Genomic DNA, 17,411 nt, shown 5'->3' with positions numbered 1-17,411 from the left:
AAACACCACATTAAATCTGTGTGACTTAAACATGCGGCTTTGACTCGTAGTAAAGCTTTAAAATGCTGTTGTTTTTTAAAAGAAGGTAGGCTGTAAATAAAGTAGATAAAAAGTATAAAGTAAGAAGAAAGAAAGAAAGAAAGAAAGAGAAACTTTAAGGTATTAGACGTGGCTGAAGTTGCTTTTATTAGTGATATACTACATATTGTCATCCATAAGAAACCTGCTAGGATGTAGAGAGGCGCAAATTGAAACCATTCTATAGGGCTGATAACCACTAATAACGACCATTTAATCAACACATCGGAACTGCTTCGATCTTTGTCGGGAATGTTGTTTACTTGGAAAGCTAGATTTTCGACGTTTCTTGAATGCAGCATCTCAGCTGATCAGCTTAACCAAAAAAAAAAAAAAAAGAGAGAGAGAGAGAACGAAAGAGAAAGCGTTTACTTACACTTTAGGAGAGACGCTGTGGAAGTTGGTCGTAACAGGTTGGTTAATGCTGTCTTATTTTGCTTTTCATAAAAATTTGTCTACAGTTTTCAAAAATAAAAAATTATATGACAATAATATTTTGCTTCTAGTAGAGTACATGGACTCGACTCCTGAGGGGACGAAATATGCCGAATAAAACAGAAGGTAATTTCTTTAACAGCCCATCAAATCATGGGAGTTTCTGGTAAAAGTTTGAGCTGTTGGTCTTTTAGGTCTGCAGGTGGATTATATTGCTTGATTGATTGTCTTTATTGATCTCACAGTGGAGAAATATACTCGTTACATCAGCTCAAATAGACAAAGTAGCCTACAAGAATGTGCCAAAGGAAGATAAGGGTGCATGGGATATATACAGTATATACAGTGCGTCGACATGACAGTTTGATTTTTTATAGTAGGATTATTATACAGGGTTATTGCACAGGGAGTTTTATATGGGTATTGATATAGATTAATATTTATATATTTTTTTGTTTAACTGGGTGTCAAATATAAAGAAACGGGTTATTGCCTTTCTTAAAGGGTTCGTTTTTAACGGAGCATTGAAAGGCAGTTCAATCTGAAAAAACTCACTTAAGAGAAAAGACAATTAGAAGAAATGTATTGATACAATTACTTTCTCTTTGGTGCTTAGACCTCGGCAGGAAACATAGCTCGGAATTTTGATAGATATGCATGAACAGGACTGGTTGAGTGGAGATAGAGGAAGTTGTTCAGTCTGTAGACTGTTGGTTAGTATGCTGAGCTTTATGGGGAGATCCAGTGGACTGTGTCAGCTGATATTAGAGCTTCGCTCAGGGACCTAGAAGTCCAGTTTGGATAACACAGGTTGAGAGAATCTGTCCATGATTAGCAAGCATGAAGCGACAGTGGAGAGGAAAAACTCTGTTGGGAAGTAACCTCTGGCAGAACCAGGCTCAACATGGCAGTCTTCTGCCGGACCGGTTGAAATGAGTCGTGGAATGTAGTATGAGTCCAGGAGGAATGACACTGTCATGAAAGGCGGACAGATGGACCCAATATTCAAGGAGAGACAGTCAGTAGGAAAGTTCAAAACGTTTATTAAATAACCAACAAAACTAAAGTGGAGCTGTGGCTCGCAGATACTGCAGGAGGGGGGGCACTCTGTGGGAGAAACACAGGTAAACACAGGTCAGCTGACAGAAGATGATTATCTGAGTTGGTCACTTACCTGGTTTCAGAGGCGTGCACAGACATTTTGGGGGGCAGGTGCTCAGGAGGGGGGTGAGGGCACTTTTTAGCGCACGTGTAACACTTAATTATAAAAAAAAAATAAACGCATGTTGAATGAAATTTGACTTTTATTTGTAACATTCTCTAAACGTGAGTTTTCAATGGAAAAAAGTCACATCACCAACAGAACAGACTAAAGCTCATCTTTCTTTTTCTTTCATCTGGCTCATCTCCCTGTTTTCCCTCACCCATCTGTTCTCCCTCATCCTGGTCTTTTTCTGTCTCTGTGTCTTCCCTGAACTCTTCCTCATCTCCTGTCCTGGTAGATGTTGATGGTATAGAGCAGGCATCCCCAACCTCGGTCCTCGAGGGCCGCTGTCCTGAAGGTTTTAGAGGTTTCCCTGCTTTAGCACAGCTGATTATAATGATCGCAGTAGACCAAAAGTCTGTTAATCAGCTTTCAATTAAAATCAGCTGTGCTGGAGCAAGGAAATCTCTAAAACCTGCAGGACAGCGGCCCTCGAGGACCGAGGTTGTAGATGCCTGGTATAGAGCTTCCCTGCTGTGACTGGCTACAATATATTAATAATAACCATCATGACAATAATAATGATAATAATGATAATAATAATAATAATAGCTTTAACAAATATGCCACATTAGTTTAAATAATGGGCTATTAGGGCAACATGACTGGAAGTCTTGTCACGTGGATATGATTTATGGTAGCCTACAAAATAATAGCTATTTTAAAACCTGCTGCACAAACCACTTAAAAATAAAATGTGAACAGCTTTTAAGATTTTTCAATATGATTAACCTTCCTTTCTTGGTATTGTGCTGCAATTACTAAATCAATATACAATTAAGACAATAAAGAGACCAAAATGTGTTAATTTATGTTGCCTAACAAAACCTATACAACATAAAACGTTTGTCTTAACACATAGATTTGTACAGAAGAGGATTAGGGCCACTGAAAAAAAAAAAAGTTAACTGATTTTTAAATTTTATTTCAGTTTAACATGGGAAAAAAGTCAGAATTCTGACTTTTTTATTGTCAGAATTCTGAGATTAAAGTCAGAATACTGAGCAAAAAGTCAGAATTCTCAGCAAAAAGTCAGAATTATGAGAAAAAAGTTAGAATTATGAGATTAAAGTCAGCATTCTGACTTTTTTCCCATACTAAACTGAAATAAAATTTAAAAATCAGTTAACTTATTTTTTTTTTCAGTGGCCCTAATCCTCTTCCGTATTTGCAATTGCAAACTCTACCAAAATTATTTGTAGCCTATGTGGTCGTCCTCACGTTATCTGTCATTGACTTGGGCTACAGTGTAAAACTTTCAGAATCAGGTTTATTGCCATTGTTAGTGAAGGAGTTCACAAACTAGGAATTTTTTGTGGTACAATCGTGCAACATGAAACATATAATATGGAATAGGTAAATAAAATTATAAAAATATCTAAAAACTGTGGGTATACGTCATGCAATAAAATAGACTAATGTATACACTTAAGAAAAAAAATATTGATACAAAATATAAAAAGTAAAATAGCATCTTACAAGGAGACAACTGGTTTATCTGGTGACCAGTCGGCAAAATGCGTGTTTGGTGCTGCTGAATGAGACATTTTAATGCACAACAAAATGATTCTGCTTGATCTGTATATTACCTGGCTAATGGGGCACGGGAGAAGCAGCCTGTCAGCGACCGTTCCTGCTATCTGAAAACTGCTATGATGCTGCGCATCTGGCATGCCCTGCGGGCGACCGAGCGAGTTCACGTGACAAAGGAAGAGAGAGAGGCTGGTCGTTTGTGCGCAAGTAGGTCGGTCATTTCGGGGCATTGTTTCAGTCGTTTTTAATGGCTCAGGTTTTCAAAAGATCATTTCAAAACCGACCTCAGTAAAATCTTAATAATATTAATAATAATTTAAAAAAAAACGAGTTCCAAAAGGGCATTTTCTTTGATAGAGGGCAAACTTCCTAGTGCTTTAGCACCACCTAATGTCTATGTGTGCACGCCCCTGCCTGGTTTAACAGTCCAGTCCAAGAATGTCCCAAGTGCTGCAGTTCCAGAGGTCTTGCAGGAAGCCCATCCTGGTCAGGGATTCAGAACAGACAGAACAGGATCCAGATCAGGCTGGAACAGACAGGTGGCAGGATCCAGTCTCCCAGACATCATAGAGCTCCCAGGTGGGTTCAGAGTCTGACTGGGACCAGGCAGTCACGCGGGAGCAGACAGGATCAGGTGCAGACAGGCAGGCTCAGTGGTAGAGGGTAGCAGCGACAGGATGTGGAACCAGAACTTGATGCAGGACCTTTAAACTGGTCTCCTCCTTGGAGCCAGGCTTACTGGATAAAAACTGAGCCTCCCCCCATAATGAGCCAAAAACCCAGAGGACTCCGCGGGTGAGGAACAGTGGACGATCAAGAGACGAGACAAACACTAAAACCCTCTTTACACTGGCTGCCAGAATCCAGAACTTGAACCTAGAAATGAACAGACAGGCTAACAGAAAGACAAATAATGATCTGGCACTGAATGCTCAGGCTGAACTGAATATAACCCAGAGGAAACAGGTGAGAGGAATAAATTATAATTGAGGCAGGGAGGGAAAACGGCAGGTAAAAGAGATTATCAATTAAGGGAGAGCAAACAGGCCAGATCATGACAGACACTGATGAAGCTTTAGCTACGATGGTGGAGGAGGGGCAGGAGGTGGGTAGAAACGGGGTCATGTGAATGAAGTCATAACGCAACCACTGCCTGCTCACTAGGTAGCAGATGATGCGGATCGGAGGCCTTTTAAGATGAACTTTGGATGCTGATTGGCTTTTGTGGAGGTGTGGTTCAAAGCTGATTGGCTGCATCGTAGGTGGATGAAGGCGAGCAATCAGATTCTTCAGTTGAACTTCCACCAAGCCTCCAATAGAGAGGAATTTGAAAATTAAATCTTCTGTGGCAGAGAGGTTATAGTGCAGGAGGCCCAGCTGCTAATGGGGTTTTAACTCATAGTGTACATGCAAGGCGTAAGTGGGCAAGAATAGCTGGAAAAGTGGGAGCTGAAGAGCAGCCAGGTATGTTGGTATACATTCAGTGATGTTTATTTCTTTGAAGGTGAAAAACAAGGCTTCAGTTGAAATTCCCTTGGTTTTATTTCATAGAACTAATAAGAGCATCAGCATGTAAGTGCAAGGTAAGAGGTGAGTATGATTGACAGGTAGTAGGAAATAGATCATGAAAAGGAGAGACACAAGTACAGACCTTTGAGGTACAACATAAAAAAGTTGAAATGTTTGGTAAATAGGACGGTGTGTCATTGTTAGTTATTTTGGCTTTATTCTTTTGGATCAGTAGTTAGTATTGTTAATTTAAAGCTAGTTAAGTCATTCACACATGCTATTTTCATCTCTTTGCAGTCACATACTACGGCTTGATCAATCAAGGATCTACATGCTACCTAAACAGTATCCTGCAGGTTCTGTTTATGACCAAGGAGTTCAGAGAGGCTGTGAACAGGTTTGCTGTTTCTTAAAGTTTATTAAATCAAACTTAATCAAACTAATCTATCAGCAAAATTAAAAATATAGAAATAAAAATTGTACCCTAGAGTTGCGTATATTTTGTATTTACCTTTATTCTTGGTATGCAGTTAATTTTCCACAAGGAATTTATATATATATTTTTTTAGTTTTAGCTTTGATTTTTAATATAAACATTCAAGGTGTTTGCATACAGCCAGCATGGGCATGAATGTCATTTTGATGTTGATACTTTGATAATCTGAGTAGAGACTCACTAATTCAGTATTTTCTGACCATGTACCTGATGCCTGTCCAATACTACCAGATCTGTGCATCTTTAAACCTCAGCTTGGTGATAAACACATCATGTTGTGGGGTTTTATTGTTAATCATACTTGTGATTTTCACAAACTATTCAGTTTTACTAAAAAGATTCTAACAAGAAGGGTTAAATATGAATTAAACATGAACCCTCAGTTAAGCAGGAAATTTTGAGGTTTCAAAAGCTTTGGTAAAAGTCCAACTGCTTATATGAAGCTGGACTTTTATTACTATTAGTGTGGGACTGTGTAAGCATTTGATATTAATGTGACATATATATCTTGATTAAACGAATACAATTCACTGTGAAGTCAAACTGTTGAAGTTATAAAACATCTATTTAAGAACATTATGAGCATTTAATGCCCAAACCAAAAATTCTTAAAATGAATTCAATATTGATGCTCATTGTGTCTGTTAACGTTTTACTGACACATTATATTGACAGCGATTGAAACGTAAGTTTTAGATCAGTTCTGAAGTAAGTAAAAGGTAGCCGATCTATTTACATTAGAGGGGTATACTTACAAATTATACCTACAGATAACTCTGAAATCCTTATGTTTAATGTAAAAAATCAAACAATATATGGCAAGCTTTTATCTTAGTAGATGTTTACTTAGATTTTTGTTTTCAATTTCGTAAAGGATAGTATTGCTTTTGCCATATCCTGATAGTATTTGCTAATGCATCCATCAACTTCGCAGCTTTGGAGGCTTTAGCTCTCAATATAATGAACTCAAATGTCTGTATTGTGCTCCAAGCGCTACTCGTCTCTAATCCCTCAAGCATTCACCATTTTTTCCACTGTTTCACACTTGATCTCAGACTTTTCATATTTTTTTTAACCCTTTACTGGGGTAAGATCCTAACTTGTTTGGCTCCATTACTGCCTTGTTTACTTATACAAGGTTTACTTATACGATACTGTGCACACAGTATCGTACCTGCAGTCTTATTTTGGTAAATATGGAAAATGCTTTCATTTACTTACAAATTGTATGAAAACTAGCCCAAAAAAATGATATATTAAGTAATGAGCAAACAGGGTGCCATAATTCAATAAGACAGTATTTGTATGCAAGTTAGGTAAGCTACTGGTGTAAGTCATTGTTTTTCACTAGGCCCCTTTAAACCCTAATAATGACATAGGGTTTACTTCTTTAACTCTAAATAACGTAAACAAGGTTTAGGTGTTGCTGTGTTTCACTCATGATGTTTTTTTATTCATATAGGTCTGTCGAAGAAAACTCTTCCCAGAAAATTGGTCATCATCTAAAAGATTTATTTGAAGATTTACAGATAAAGCAAACAAACACATCAAAAATAATAAAAGCCCTGGACATTCAGAATGGTAGGGTTTGTATAAGTACTCCCTTTACTAATACATATTTTAAATAGCTAAAGTCATTTTCTATACATGAAACCATACCTGTTAAAAAAAGCACAGTTATTGTTTATATACAATTTTCGAATGCAATCCTCCAATTATCATATTCTTTACTAATACACACAGATAATATATATTCTTACAAGGACCAAACATTGTTTTTTTTTTTTCTGTTATTGATAAAATGTAAAAATATTTCTTGCCTGCCATGCTTGTCTCCAGACACAGATTTGCAAGTTCATTATGAATTAGAATTAAGAAAAATAAAGGAAGAAGACATTAACATTCTCTTTCCCGTTGTTTTAGTGTATGAACAGCAGGATGCAGCAGAGTACTTCGAGAAGGTTTTAAGGGCTACCAGTTATCAAGCATCCAAGGTTAAAATTCATTTTTTCTCAAATATAATTTTTTTATATTAAAAGGAATAAAAATTTATAAAAGGTGTTTCTTTTAGATCTTCCAAGGAGAGCTTAATCACGTGACCATCTGTAAAGTATGTGACCAACCTACTGACAGCATTGGACCTTTCTGGCATCTTCCTCTGGAGCTTTTGGACTCCAAAGAAATCTACAGTGTGGTGAGAATCTAATTCTCTCTCAGCATGTTTCTGCTGCAGATAAACATGCTTTTCAAACCTTGGAGAAGTTTTGTACTCAACCACCGGGCAGCTAATGTGATCTACTCATTGTCTATTGTTATACAATGTTACATGAATCTGGTGAATCAATTAACCAACATGAGGTCACTCAGAGTTGTGATCAGGGATTATAATCTGCTATTGTTTTTAGAATCTGTGGATGCTGCAGTCAAACACAGAATCAAAGTCATTAGAGAGTGATAAAGTCATTGGTTAGTGTGAAATTGTCCTAGTAGGATAATCTTGATTAAAAATAATCCTACCTACCTAACCTGGCCATAGACCTGTTCAAGTCCTGGATGAGCCAAAGGTTAGAAGAACCAAAGGTATTTTCTGCAGATATAATTGTTCACTGTTCATTCTGTTCTGCATTGTGGATTAGCACAGTCACACATTGTTGAACTAACACACGATACACTGAAAAATGGAGGTTTAGAAGATGACCATGTCCTATGAAAGGTTTTCTTCCTGATCTGCTTCAGGAAACTCAGTATCTCCTAGTCCTTTTTTTCATTTGGACAGTGTTGTTTTGTAAGGACCACATCAGATCCTGAGAAAAGGTAGATCATTATAATCTAAAGTGAGCTGCCGTAGACACTTTTGTGTGGTGTGGTTCCCAAACTATTTGTGTCCAAGGTATACCAAAGGACATATGTAAATTTCAAGGCACACCTGTTGCTTAAAATAGTCCTTAAAGGAATAGTACACCCAAAACATGATTAGCCTTCATTTTCTACTCACCCCCATGCTGAACAACACTCTGGAGTACTTTTTTGATATCTCAAATGCATCTGGAGATCTGGGAGGCTTCTTGCTGTCTGCTGACATTCAAATAATGGAGGTCTATGGTGACCGAGACAGAAAGGTCCATAAAAGTCCACAAAAAACGTGTCAATATTCCTCCATACTGCTCGTCCAATGTATTCCAAGTGTCCTGAGTGGGTAGCATCCAGAATTTACTCGAAACGAAGTCATTTAGAATGTTTTTAGAGCATAAACAGTAGTGTATAGGATTTCCTGAAAGCGCGCACCTGCGCGTTCACGACGCTACGGAAGCCGGCAGACCAAACCAGCGCATTCAGCTCGGCAAAGAACTCATGCTCTTCCTCAACACTGAAGTCCTCAGACATTTTTCTTTCGTTGTTTCTTTCTTTGCACAGGTAAACAGCACATTTCTTCTTCTACGCTTGCATTATTGGCAGAGCAGACGCTGAATGCGCACTTTCATCTGGTTTGGTCTGCCAGCTTCCGTAGCGTCGTGAACGCGCATGTGCGCGCTTTCAGGAAATCCTATACACTACTGTTTATGCTCTAAAAACATTCTAAATGACTTCATTTCGAGTAAATTCTGGATGCTACCCACTCAGGACACTTGGAATACATTGGACGAGCAGTAAGGAGGAATATTGACACGTTTTTGTGGACTTTTATGGACCTTTCTTTCTCGGTCACCATAGACCTCCATTATTTGAATGTCAGCAGACAGCAAGAAGCCTCCCAGATCTCCAGATGCATTTGAGATATCAAAAAAGTACTCCAGAGTGTTGTTCAGCATGGGGGTGAGTAGAAAATGAAGGCTAATCATGTTTTGGGTGTACTATTCCTTTAACATGTGTTATCCGTGCAGACCGCAAGCTGAAACTAAAAATTAAAGAGCTCCAACTCTATCACTTTTGACTTTTTCATGCATCAGAATACCCAATCCTCTCCTGCCACGCTATCAACCAGCTTCTTCACCTACCTGTGGCATTCTCCACAGGTAGGTGTGTCAGATCCATTATCTGACACACGTGTCCCAATTGGGGTTGCAAGGGGTGCTGGTGCCTATCTCCAGCTGTCTACGGGCGAGAGGCAACCCTGGACAGGTCGCCAGTCCATCGCAGGGCAACACAGAGACAAACAGGACATACAACCACCCACACCTAAGGAGAATCTAGAGAAGCCAATAAACCTAAGTTAGGTTTTGGACTGTGGGAGGAAGCTGGAACCCACGCATGCTCAGGGAGAACAAGCAAACACCATGCTGAATCAAACACAGAACCTTCTTGCTGCAAGGCAGCAGTGCCACCCGCTGCGCCACTGAGCAGCCCCTCTCCACCCTTGTTTATATGAAAAACAAGACCAAGCTCTCTGTTGAGAAGGACTTGCAAGTGCCACCAAGGATAAAACATGTGTACGCACCAACAGGCACGTGTCCCACTAATTTGTTAGTTGGTGGAATATTTACAAAACCAAATGTAAGGCTGATTCTAAATGTAACAATTATAATTTGTGGTTTAGTTTCAGGACCATGAACATTGAAGCTTTCTCATTGGAAGCTCCATTCTGAATTTCTGTTTCGTTTGCCTCACCTGTCAGGTTTAAATGAGCGTGTTTATTCAGCCCAATTTGATTAAGTTTAGATTTTTCTTTGAAATGTGTTCTTAATAAATATATCATCAATAATATAGTTGTCTTTATCACATTTTTGTTTAGCATTATTAAATTATATGAACTTTAAAGATAAGTGATAACACATGATATAGGCTATTTTCAGTGATGGGACTAACGGCGTTGAAAGTAACGGCGTTACTAACGCCGTTGCCTTGTTTTAGTAACGAGTAATCTAACTAATTACTTTGACTGTAACTATAACGCAGTTACCATTGCAGACACCCCGTTACTGCGCGTTACTCAGGTCGCACAATGAACCTTTTTTCATGATAGGACTCGTGCGCAGCTGCGTGAAGCTGACACCCCACCCACGTCAAAAAAACTCTGCAAATAGACTGAATGGTTAGTGCAACGTTAGTGCAGATTTGTGCAGAAAAAATATTGTTTGTGTTACTTTTGTTTAAGAGATATTAAAGATTATTGTTTAGGTCATCCAGAGGTGCACGCCTTGTGTTGTGAGAGGGGAGGATGGCTGATGTATAGTGAGATTCCGTCTGTCAGTTGGGTAGGTGGGTGTTTCTGCTGGCGGGTGTTAACGTACAGCACACACAGAGAGATGGAGAGTGAGGATGAAACAGACAAAACAGCGTTTTCCACATGGAAATACCGGTGTTACGTTGAGCTGCGTTTCCCCATCACATAACGGTTTCCTCTGCATCTCCGCACAGCGCAGGCGGCACGAGTCACCGCGCAAGCGACAGGAAACGCGCATGCTCGCTAAAGTCGCCCTGTGCTCGCGCCACAGGAGAACTATGGAGAGCGTGAACGATCAAATGATAGCCTATATGAAGAAAGGGGGATGGATGGATGGATGGATGGATGGATGGATGGATGGATGGATGGATGGATGGATGGATGGATGGATGGATGGATGGATGGATGGATGGATGGATGGATGGATGGATGGAAAAGTAAGCACTTGTGTCTAGCTGCACTGATTGTGATTCTGTGTGCAAGGTTCGATTACTGTGGCCAGGATTCCTTTCACATTTATTCAATCCAGGTTAGTGGTTCTTGCCTAGAAACTCAGAAAAAGCAAAGCAGTGGTAAAAATAGACATTCTTGTAAGTGTTACTCTATTTTGCTTGTTGTTTTTGTGTCATGTGTATTCTATTAAAATGTATCTTATTGGGTCATTTGCTTTTATTTTGCATTAATTCATAAAATTTTTCTTTCACATTTTTCAGGAGAATGGCATCAAGAACTTTTTTGAGCCTACAGTATTTAACGGAGACAACCAAATGTACTGTGAGAACTGTGACATAAAAGTTGATGCCAGCAGAGTGAGTGAATAATATATATATATATATATATATATATATATATATATATATATATATATATATATATATATATATATATATATATATATATATATATACACTATATTGCCAAAAGTATTTGCTCACCCATCCAAATTATTGGAATCAGGTGTTCCAATCACTTCCATGGCCACAGGTGTATAAATTCAAGCACCTAGGCATGCAGACTGTTTTTACAAACATTTGTGAAAGAATGGGTCGCTCTCAGGAGCTCAGTGAATTCCAGCGTGGAACTGTGATAGGATGCCACCTGTGCAACAAATCCAGTCGTGAAATTTCCTCGCTCCTAAATATTCCACAGTCAACTGTCAGCTGTATTATAAGAAAATGGAAGTGTTTGGGAACGACAGCAACTCAGCCACGAAGAGGTAGGCCACGTAAACTGACGGAGCGGGGTCAGCGGATGCTGACGCGCATAGTGCGAAGAGGTCGCCAACTTTCTGCAGAGTCAATCACTACAGACCTCCAAACTTCATGTGGCCTTCAGATTAGCTCAAGAACAGTGCGCAGAGAGCTTCATGGAATGGGTTTCCATGGTCGAGCAGCTGCATCCAAGCCATACATCACCAAGTGCAATGCAAAGCGTCGGATGCGGTGGTGTAAAGCACGCCGCCACTGGACTCTAGAGCAGTGGAGACGCGTTCTCTGGAGTGACGAATCGCGCTTCTCCATCTGGCAATCTGATGGACGGGTCTGGGTTTGGCGGTTGCCAGGAGAACGGTACTTGTCTGACTGCATTGTGCCAAGTGTAAAGTTTGGTGGAGGGGGGATTATGGTGTGAGGTTGTTTTTCAGGAGCTGGGCTTGGCCCCTTAGTTCCAGTGAAAGGAACTCTGAATGCTTCAGCATACCAAGACATTTTGGACAATTCCATGCTCCCAACTTTGTGGGAACAGTTTGGAGCTGGCCCCTTCCTCTTCCAACATGACTGTGCACCAGTGCACAAAGCAAGGTCCATAAAGACATGGATGACAGAGTCTGGTGTGGATGAACTTGACTGGCCTGCACAGAGTCCTGACCTCAACCCGATAGAACACCTTTGGGATGAATTAGAGCGGAGACTGAGAGCCAGGCCTTCTCGTCCAACATCAGTGTGCGACCTCACAAATGCGCTTCTGGAAGAATGGTCAAAAATTCCCATAAACACACTCCTAAACCTTGTGGACAGCCTTCCCAGAAGAGTTGAAGCTGTTCTAGCTGCAAAGGGTGGACCGACGTCATATTGAACCCTATGGATTAGGAACGGGATGTCACTTAAGCTCATATGTGAGTCAAGGCAGGTGAGCAAATACTTTTGGCAATATAGTGTATATATAAACTCTAGTTTTATTTACATTTGATAAAGTAAAACATTTCTTTACAACCACAACTGCACCTTATCTTTTTCAGCAATACGTTATAAACCGTTACCCAGATGTTCTGCTTCTGCTGCTGAAGAGGTTTGACTTCAGCTACAAATACATGTCATATGTGAAAATCAACTGTAATGTTGATTTTCCCTATGAATTACACATACCGGAGGTATAATTTAGGCATTCTTTATTATGCATTAGTCACAATCTGTTTATTCAAGATTTCTAAACTGGTTATTTTTTTAATATGTTGATTAGAATCAGACATATGAGCTCTATTCTGTTGTGGATCATTCCGGTGACCTGAGAAGTGGACATTACTACGCAAAAATAAAATCCCAGGATGAAGGAAACACATGGTACTGCTTTGATGACACTTGGGTCTCACCGGTAAGAGACAGCAAGTTTCTCTGCACTGGAAATGCTCCAATCATTCTCCTTCTAGAGTTAGTTAAAAACAATTGAAATATGACCTTATTCCTTTTGTCCATATATCAGACTGAGCTAAAAAACTGTCCAGGAAAGGAGAACATTGCAAGGTAAGTATATATGGTTTTTCAAAGAAAAATTGTTAATCATAATATTGTTATTAAATGCATTCTTGCAATGCTGATTCAAACAGATAAATAAGCAATTATTCAGCATTCTGTGTGCAGCACTAATAAAGTTGTCACTGGGAATTTTAAAACATTACATTTCAAACCATCTTTATTTATAGACAAATTTATATTAGAGAGATGTGGTTTATCATTTCCCTTTGCTCTTTCTAGATCCTCCAGTGCGTATCTTCTATTTTACAGAAGGAAAGGTGAGAATGCACCAATTATTTTTCATATCATATATTATACTGCATGATCCTAACTAGGGGTGTAAATGACACCCGTTATGCCGATTCGATTCAGTATTGATCTTCTGACCCAATGATTCGATTATCTTCGATACTCAAGAATACACCACGATACGATCCGATTCATTGGTTCATTTTTTTTACCTTACAGGCTAGACAATATTTCAAATTTGAAATAAATCAATGAAAGCTGTAATATCGTTATGCATTTTATTTGAGAAACAACAGCAAATAACAGAAGTAGAATAGTTGTACTCCATAATGCCCCTGCATTATAGATTCTGAAAGGCTTTGCATAAAAAAGTACTGCACAAAATCAGTGCAATGAGTGCAATGCAATACCTCGGCTCCAGATGTCCCCGCCCCCTCCACAGGCGCTCCGTTGCATCCCTCCCTAATTGTAGCAGACAGCAAACAGTGCCGCAGACAGGACGCCGGCTTGTTTTGTTTGTATGACCGAAATTGCGGAAAACAACTCGTGAAGTTTGACCCCTTAGAAGAGCAAGGTGCGCGAGAACGCTGGGACCCTTTTTCCACCTGGATCTCCGCTCTTTTTGGCCCTCAATTCAATTCAGTTTATTCATATAGCGCCAAATTCACAACACCTGTCATCTCAAGGCACTTTACAGTTCAACCAGATCATACAGTCAAAGATCATACGTTGTCGGACTAAACTCGCCCCCACTTCCTCATCGCCTCGGCCGTATCTAGACCCAGAGTGTGTAGCAAAGACCACGCTTCAATATTGAGCATAAATCAAAAATGTCTGTGTCAAGCTCACTGCAACACACTGCTGTAAGAGTATAACCAGGAAGCGAGGTAGGAGGGTAAAGTAGGTTTAGCGCCACCGCAGCACAAGAGGGAGAATTACGTCCAGGAGCAAATGGATAAAAATAGACCGGAGGAAAAAAAACAACATGAATCGATACTCTTGCGGACATGTCGAAGCATCGGATCGTCGACTGTTCGATTGATGCATCGATACAAAACGATTATTATTTACACCCCTAATCCTAACCACTGTGCTTGAATTTAAACATTTTCAATTTGATTATGACGATACAGGCCAAGACAGTGAAGAAATGCAGCAGACCCAAAATGATACACTTTCTGGACCAAATGTTCACCAAACGAAGAAATCTCTTGACTTGGATAACAGAGATCCAAAGACTAACAATATGGAGATAGAAAATACCAGATGGCGAGAAAATAGATATGAAAACTCCACTAAAGAGAAAGAAAGAGATACTCCTGATTTTAGACCTAAACCCAAAGAAAACTTGGCTGTGCATGTTTATGGCACAACTGACAAAAGCAGAGATGAGGATGAAAAGATAGATGGAGACGATAAACATATTACAGAAAATGCTGAGGGCAAAGCTATTCAGAAAACAAACAGTGATGAGCAGGAAGAGACACAGTTGTCTGGAGATTTAAATACTCAAAAATCTGTTAGAGACCAAAGTGAGATAAACGATGCAAACCCAAATGAGAAACAACAGACATGGGAGATAGATGATAATACTAACACACTGATGACTGGTAAAAAAGCTGATAATGTTTCACTAAGTGATCAGGGGAAGGAGAGTAAACAAACTGATGGTAAACATGAAGCCCTTAAAACTGATGAGTATCACAATACATCAGATGAGGATAGTAATGAAACAACTTTTAAAGAAAACGGGGAAGCTCCTGTCACTGGTTGCCATCACAATAGTGTAGGAGATGTTGAAAGTAAGGAAAACAAATCTGAACATGCTCATATAGATCACAGTGCAAGCTACAAAGATCAAGCACAGAAAAATGAAAATGTCTACACTGACACAACTGGTTGGCAGAAAAGGTTAGATACTGAACATGAAGAAACAAGTAAACTACTAATGGCACAATCTCACCAAGACAAACGTACACCACATCAGAAGAAGAGAAACACTGAAGAAGACAATGGTCCAGAAGAAGAACATTGTTTGAAAACCCACACTAAATGTAGAGACGATGAAGATGTTGAGGATTGTCATAGACAATCTGGAACATGGACAAAAAAGAGACAGAGAGGGGAAAAAGCAGCTGGAAAGGAGAAAGAAAGAAGTATTAAAAATCCAGTCCAGGTTTCTGCAGGTGGAAGACATAGCTCAAGGAAGTCTGCCAATGTACCAGAAGTAAGCAGTGGGAGCATATCAGGTGAGAATAAAAGGTCACGTGGCAAAGAAAGTAAAGTGTTACAATACATGACTGAAGAACGAGTACACATCATTTCGGAGGACAATCAAAAAACAACAACATCTATGGCAGCCAGCAAGGCTAAAAAGCATGCAATGACTCAGCCAAAAGAAAAGGAAACTACCTTAAATGTAGAGCTTCAAGTAGCTGAGGGAAACCTAAATTTGAAAAGAAGTAATCCCCATTTGCTCTGTTTCCCTGTTAGCAAGAAGCATATCAAAAAGGATAGAGGGAAGAAGAGCAAGAATAAAATATCAAAATTCATGTGTTTCTCAACCACTGAAAATGGAGATAGTGATTAAGGGGTGGAATAATAGAAGTAGTAATATAGTTGTATAGTGCTTGTCTCATTGTCTCTCCGTCAGTAATAGATCTTGTTTAGACATGTTGTTTTATATTAAATTTGATTGATTTCCAATAACATTAAAAAATAGTTTAATCTATTGATTTAAAATGTATTTGTTGCAACTGAAATTTTGCTATATCATTTGAAAAAGAACAATATTTGTTTTCCATGTATTTCACATTTATTATGTATACCTAAAATAAACATTCAGCTAGGTAGGACATAAATTGATATCCTCTTCTGGATTTAAAAACATACAATGACACCATAAGAAGCCCTAAAACAATGGGGTCAGATGGCATTAGTAATCTACTCTATGTGACAAATGGAATTAAAACTGAGATTCTAAAACAGTTTGTATTTAAATCAAACAGGGTTCAGCTTCAGATTTCTTAGCTAAATATTGAATAAATCCCCTTATTCATTTATCAGCAGGTGTGTAGGGCAGTGGAGAAATGTAAAAGTTGTAGGATATCTGTCTTCAAGGATTTGAGTTTGAGACATATGTCTTAAAGAATGATTTTAATTTTGAATTTGTTTTGCTGATTATATTCTAATAAGTTAATTGTACACTACTTGATTAAATGCCACGGGTTTCAAAAAGGAAATGTTTGTATTAATGTTGTATTTTCATTTTTATTTCTAGTTTTCTTGTATTCGGCAATAAACTTGGATTGTCACCTTGATGAGATGTGTTTATTTGTAGTTGTTTGTCCAAGTCATAGTTAATTCAGTATGCCCAAGAACAAGACCGATTTATTTATATGTCATGGTTTTCTTTATTTCTTTATGCATTGCCTAATGATTATTTGAAAAACATTAATGGCACAGTTTTTACCTCTGTGGCAGTGTTGTGCTAGTTACTGAAAAGCAGTAACTAGTTTCTGTTACTAGTTACTTCATTTCAAAAGTAACTTAGTTACTAACTCAGTTACTTACACCATAAGGTAATGCGTTACTGTGAAAAGTAACTATTTAGTTACTTTTTTTTTTAAAGGTTCGCATTATGCCCTTATAGCCTTCATTTCAGAAATGTTATTGCACTGGAGAATAATACCATCTGTTGAAGAACTTGACATGCATTTGCATCATGAAACTCTGCTAAGCAATTCTATATACAAGCAACAAAGATATGTTTCAAAGTGCCAATTTATTTCAGGGCAGAACAAACTGACAATGCTACATAGTAGGTAGTTGCCTGCAAAATTGCCCTTGACAGCAGGTGGCCTGCTATAATTTGTTCCCCCCTTGTAACTTTGAGAAACAAAGGTCAATCAACTCCAAAGTTTCAGGGATTAGTTGTCATCATAAAAGATGCTTATA

General features: G+C 38.8%; 1 protein-coding gene across 1 annotated transcript; it reads left to right on the top strand.

Moving 5' to 3' along the window:
* The first annotated feature begins 467 nt into the window (after nucleotides 1–467).
* LOC119773411 (probable ubiquitin carboxyl-terminal hydrolase creB) lies at nucleotides 468–16,744 on the top strand. The gene is made up of 12 exons (XM_038270413.1): nucleotides 468–491; nucleotides 588–639; nucleotides 5,117–5,216; nucleotides 6,778–6,896; nucleotides 7,239–7,309; nucleotides 7,387–7,509; nucleotides 11,190–11,285; nucleotides 12,713–12,844; nucleotides 12,934–13,065; nucleotides 13,174–13,214; nucleotides 13,446–13,483; nucleotides 14,588–16,744. Exons 2-12 carry the CDS (start codon nucleotides 621–623, stop codon nucleotides 16,042–16,044), a joined length of 2,328 nt encoding a protein of 775 aa, XP_038126341.1. The 5' UTR covers nucleotides 468–491; nucleotides 588–620; the 3' UTR covers nucleotides 16,045–16,744.
* Nucleotides 16,745–17,411: the final 667 nt, after the last annotated feature.

Source organism: Cyprinodon tularosa, unplaced genomic scaffold, assembly GCF_016077235.1.
Source record: "Cyprinodon tularosa strain WSP-4 unplaced genomic scaffold, ASM1607723v1 ctg76, whole genome shotgun sequence".
Lineage (NCBI taxonomy): Eukaryota > Metazoa > Chordata > Actinopteri > Cyprinodontiformes > Cyprinodontidae > Cyprinodon > Cyprinodon tularosa.
Note: the sequence above shows the minus strand (reverse complement) of the source record. Positions and strands in the feature narration are given on the sequence as shown.

Bases quoted from the DNA above. Each gene is read 5' to 3' on its own strand.
- LOC119773411 (XM_038270413.1), top strand. The intron at 11,286-12,712 runs GTGAGTGAATAA...TATCTTTTTCAG, and splicing joins TAAAAGTTGATGCCAGCAGA to CAATACGTTATAAACCGTTA. The intron at 13,484-14,587 runs GTGAGAATGCAC...ATGACGATACAG, and splicing joins TCTATTTTACAGAAGGAAAG to GCCAAGACAGTGAAGAAATG.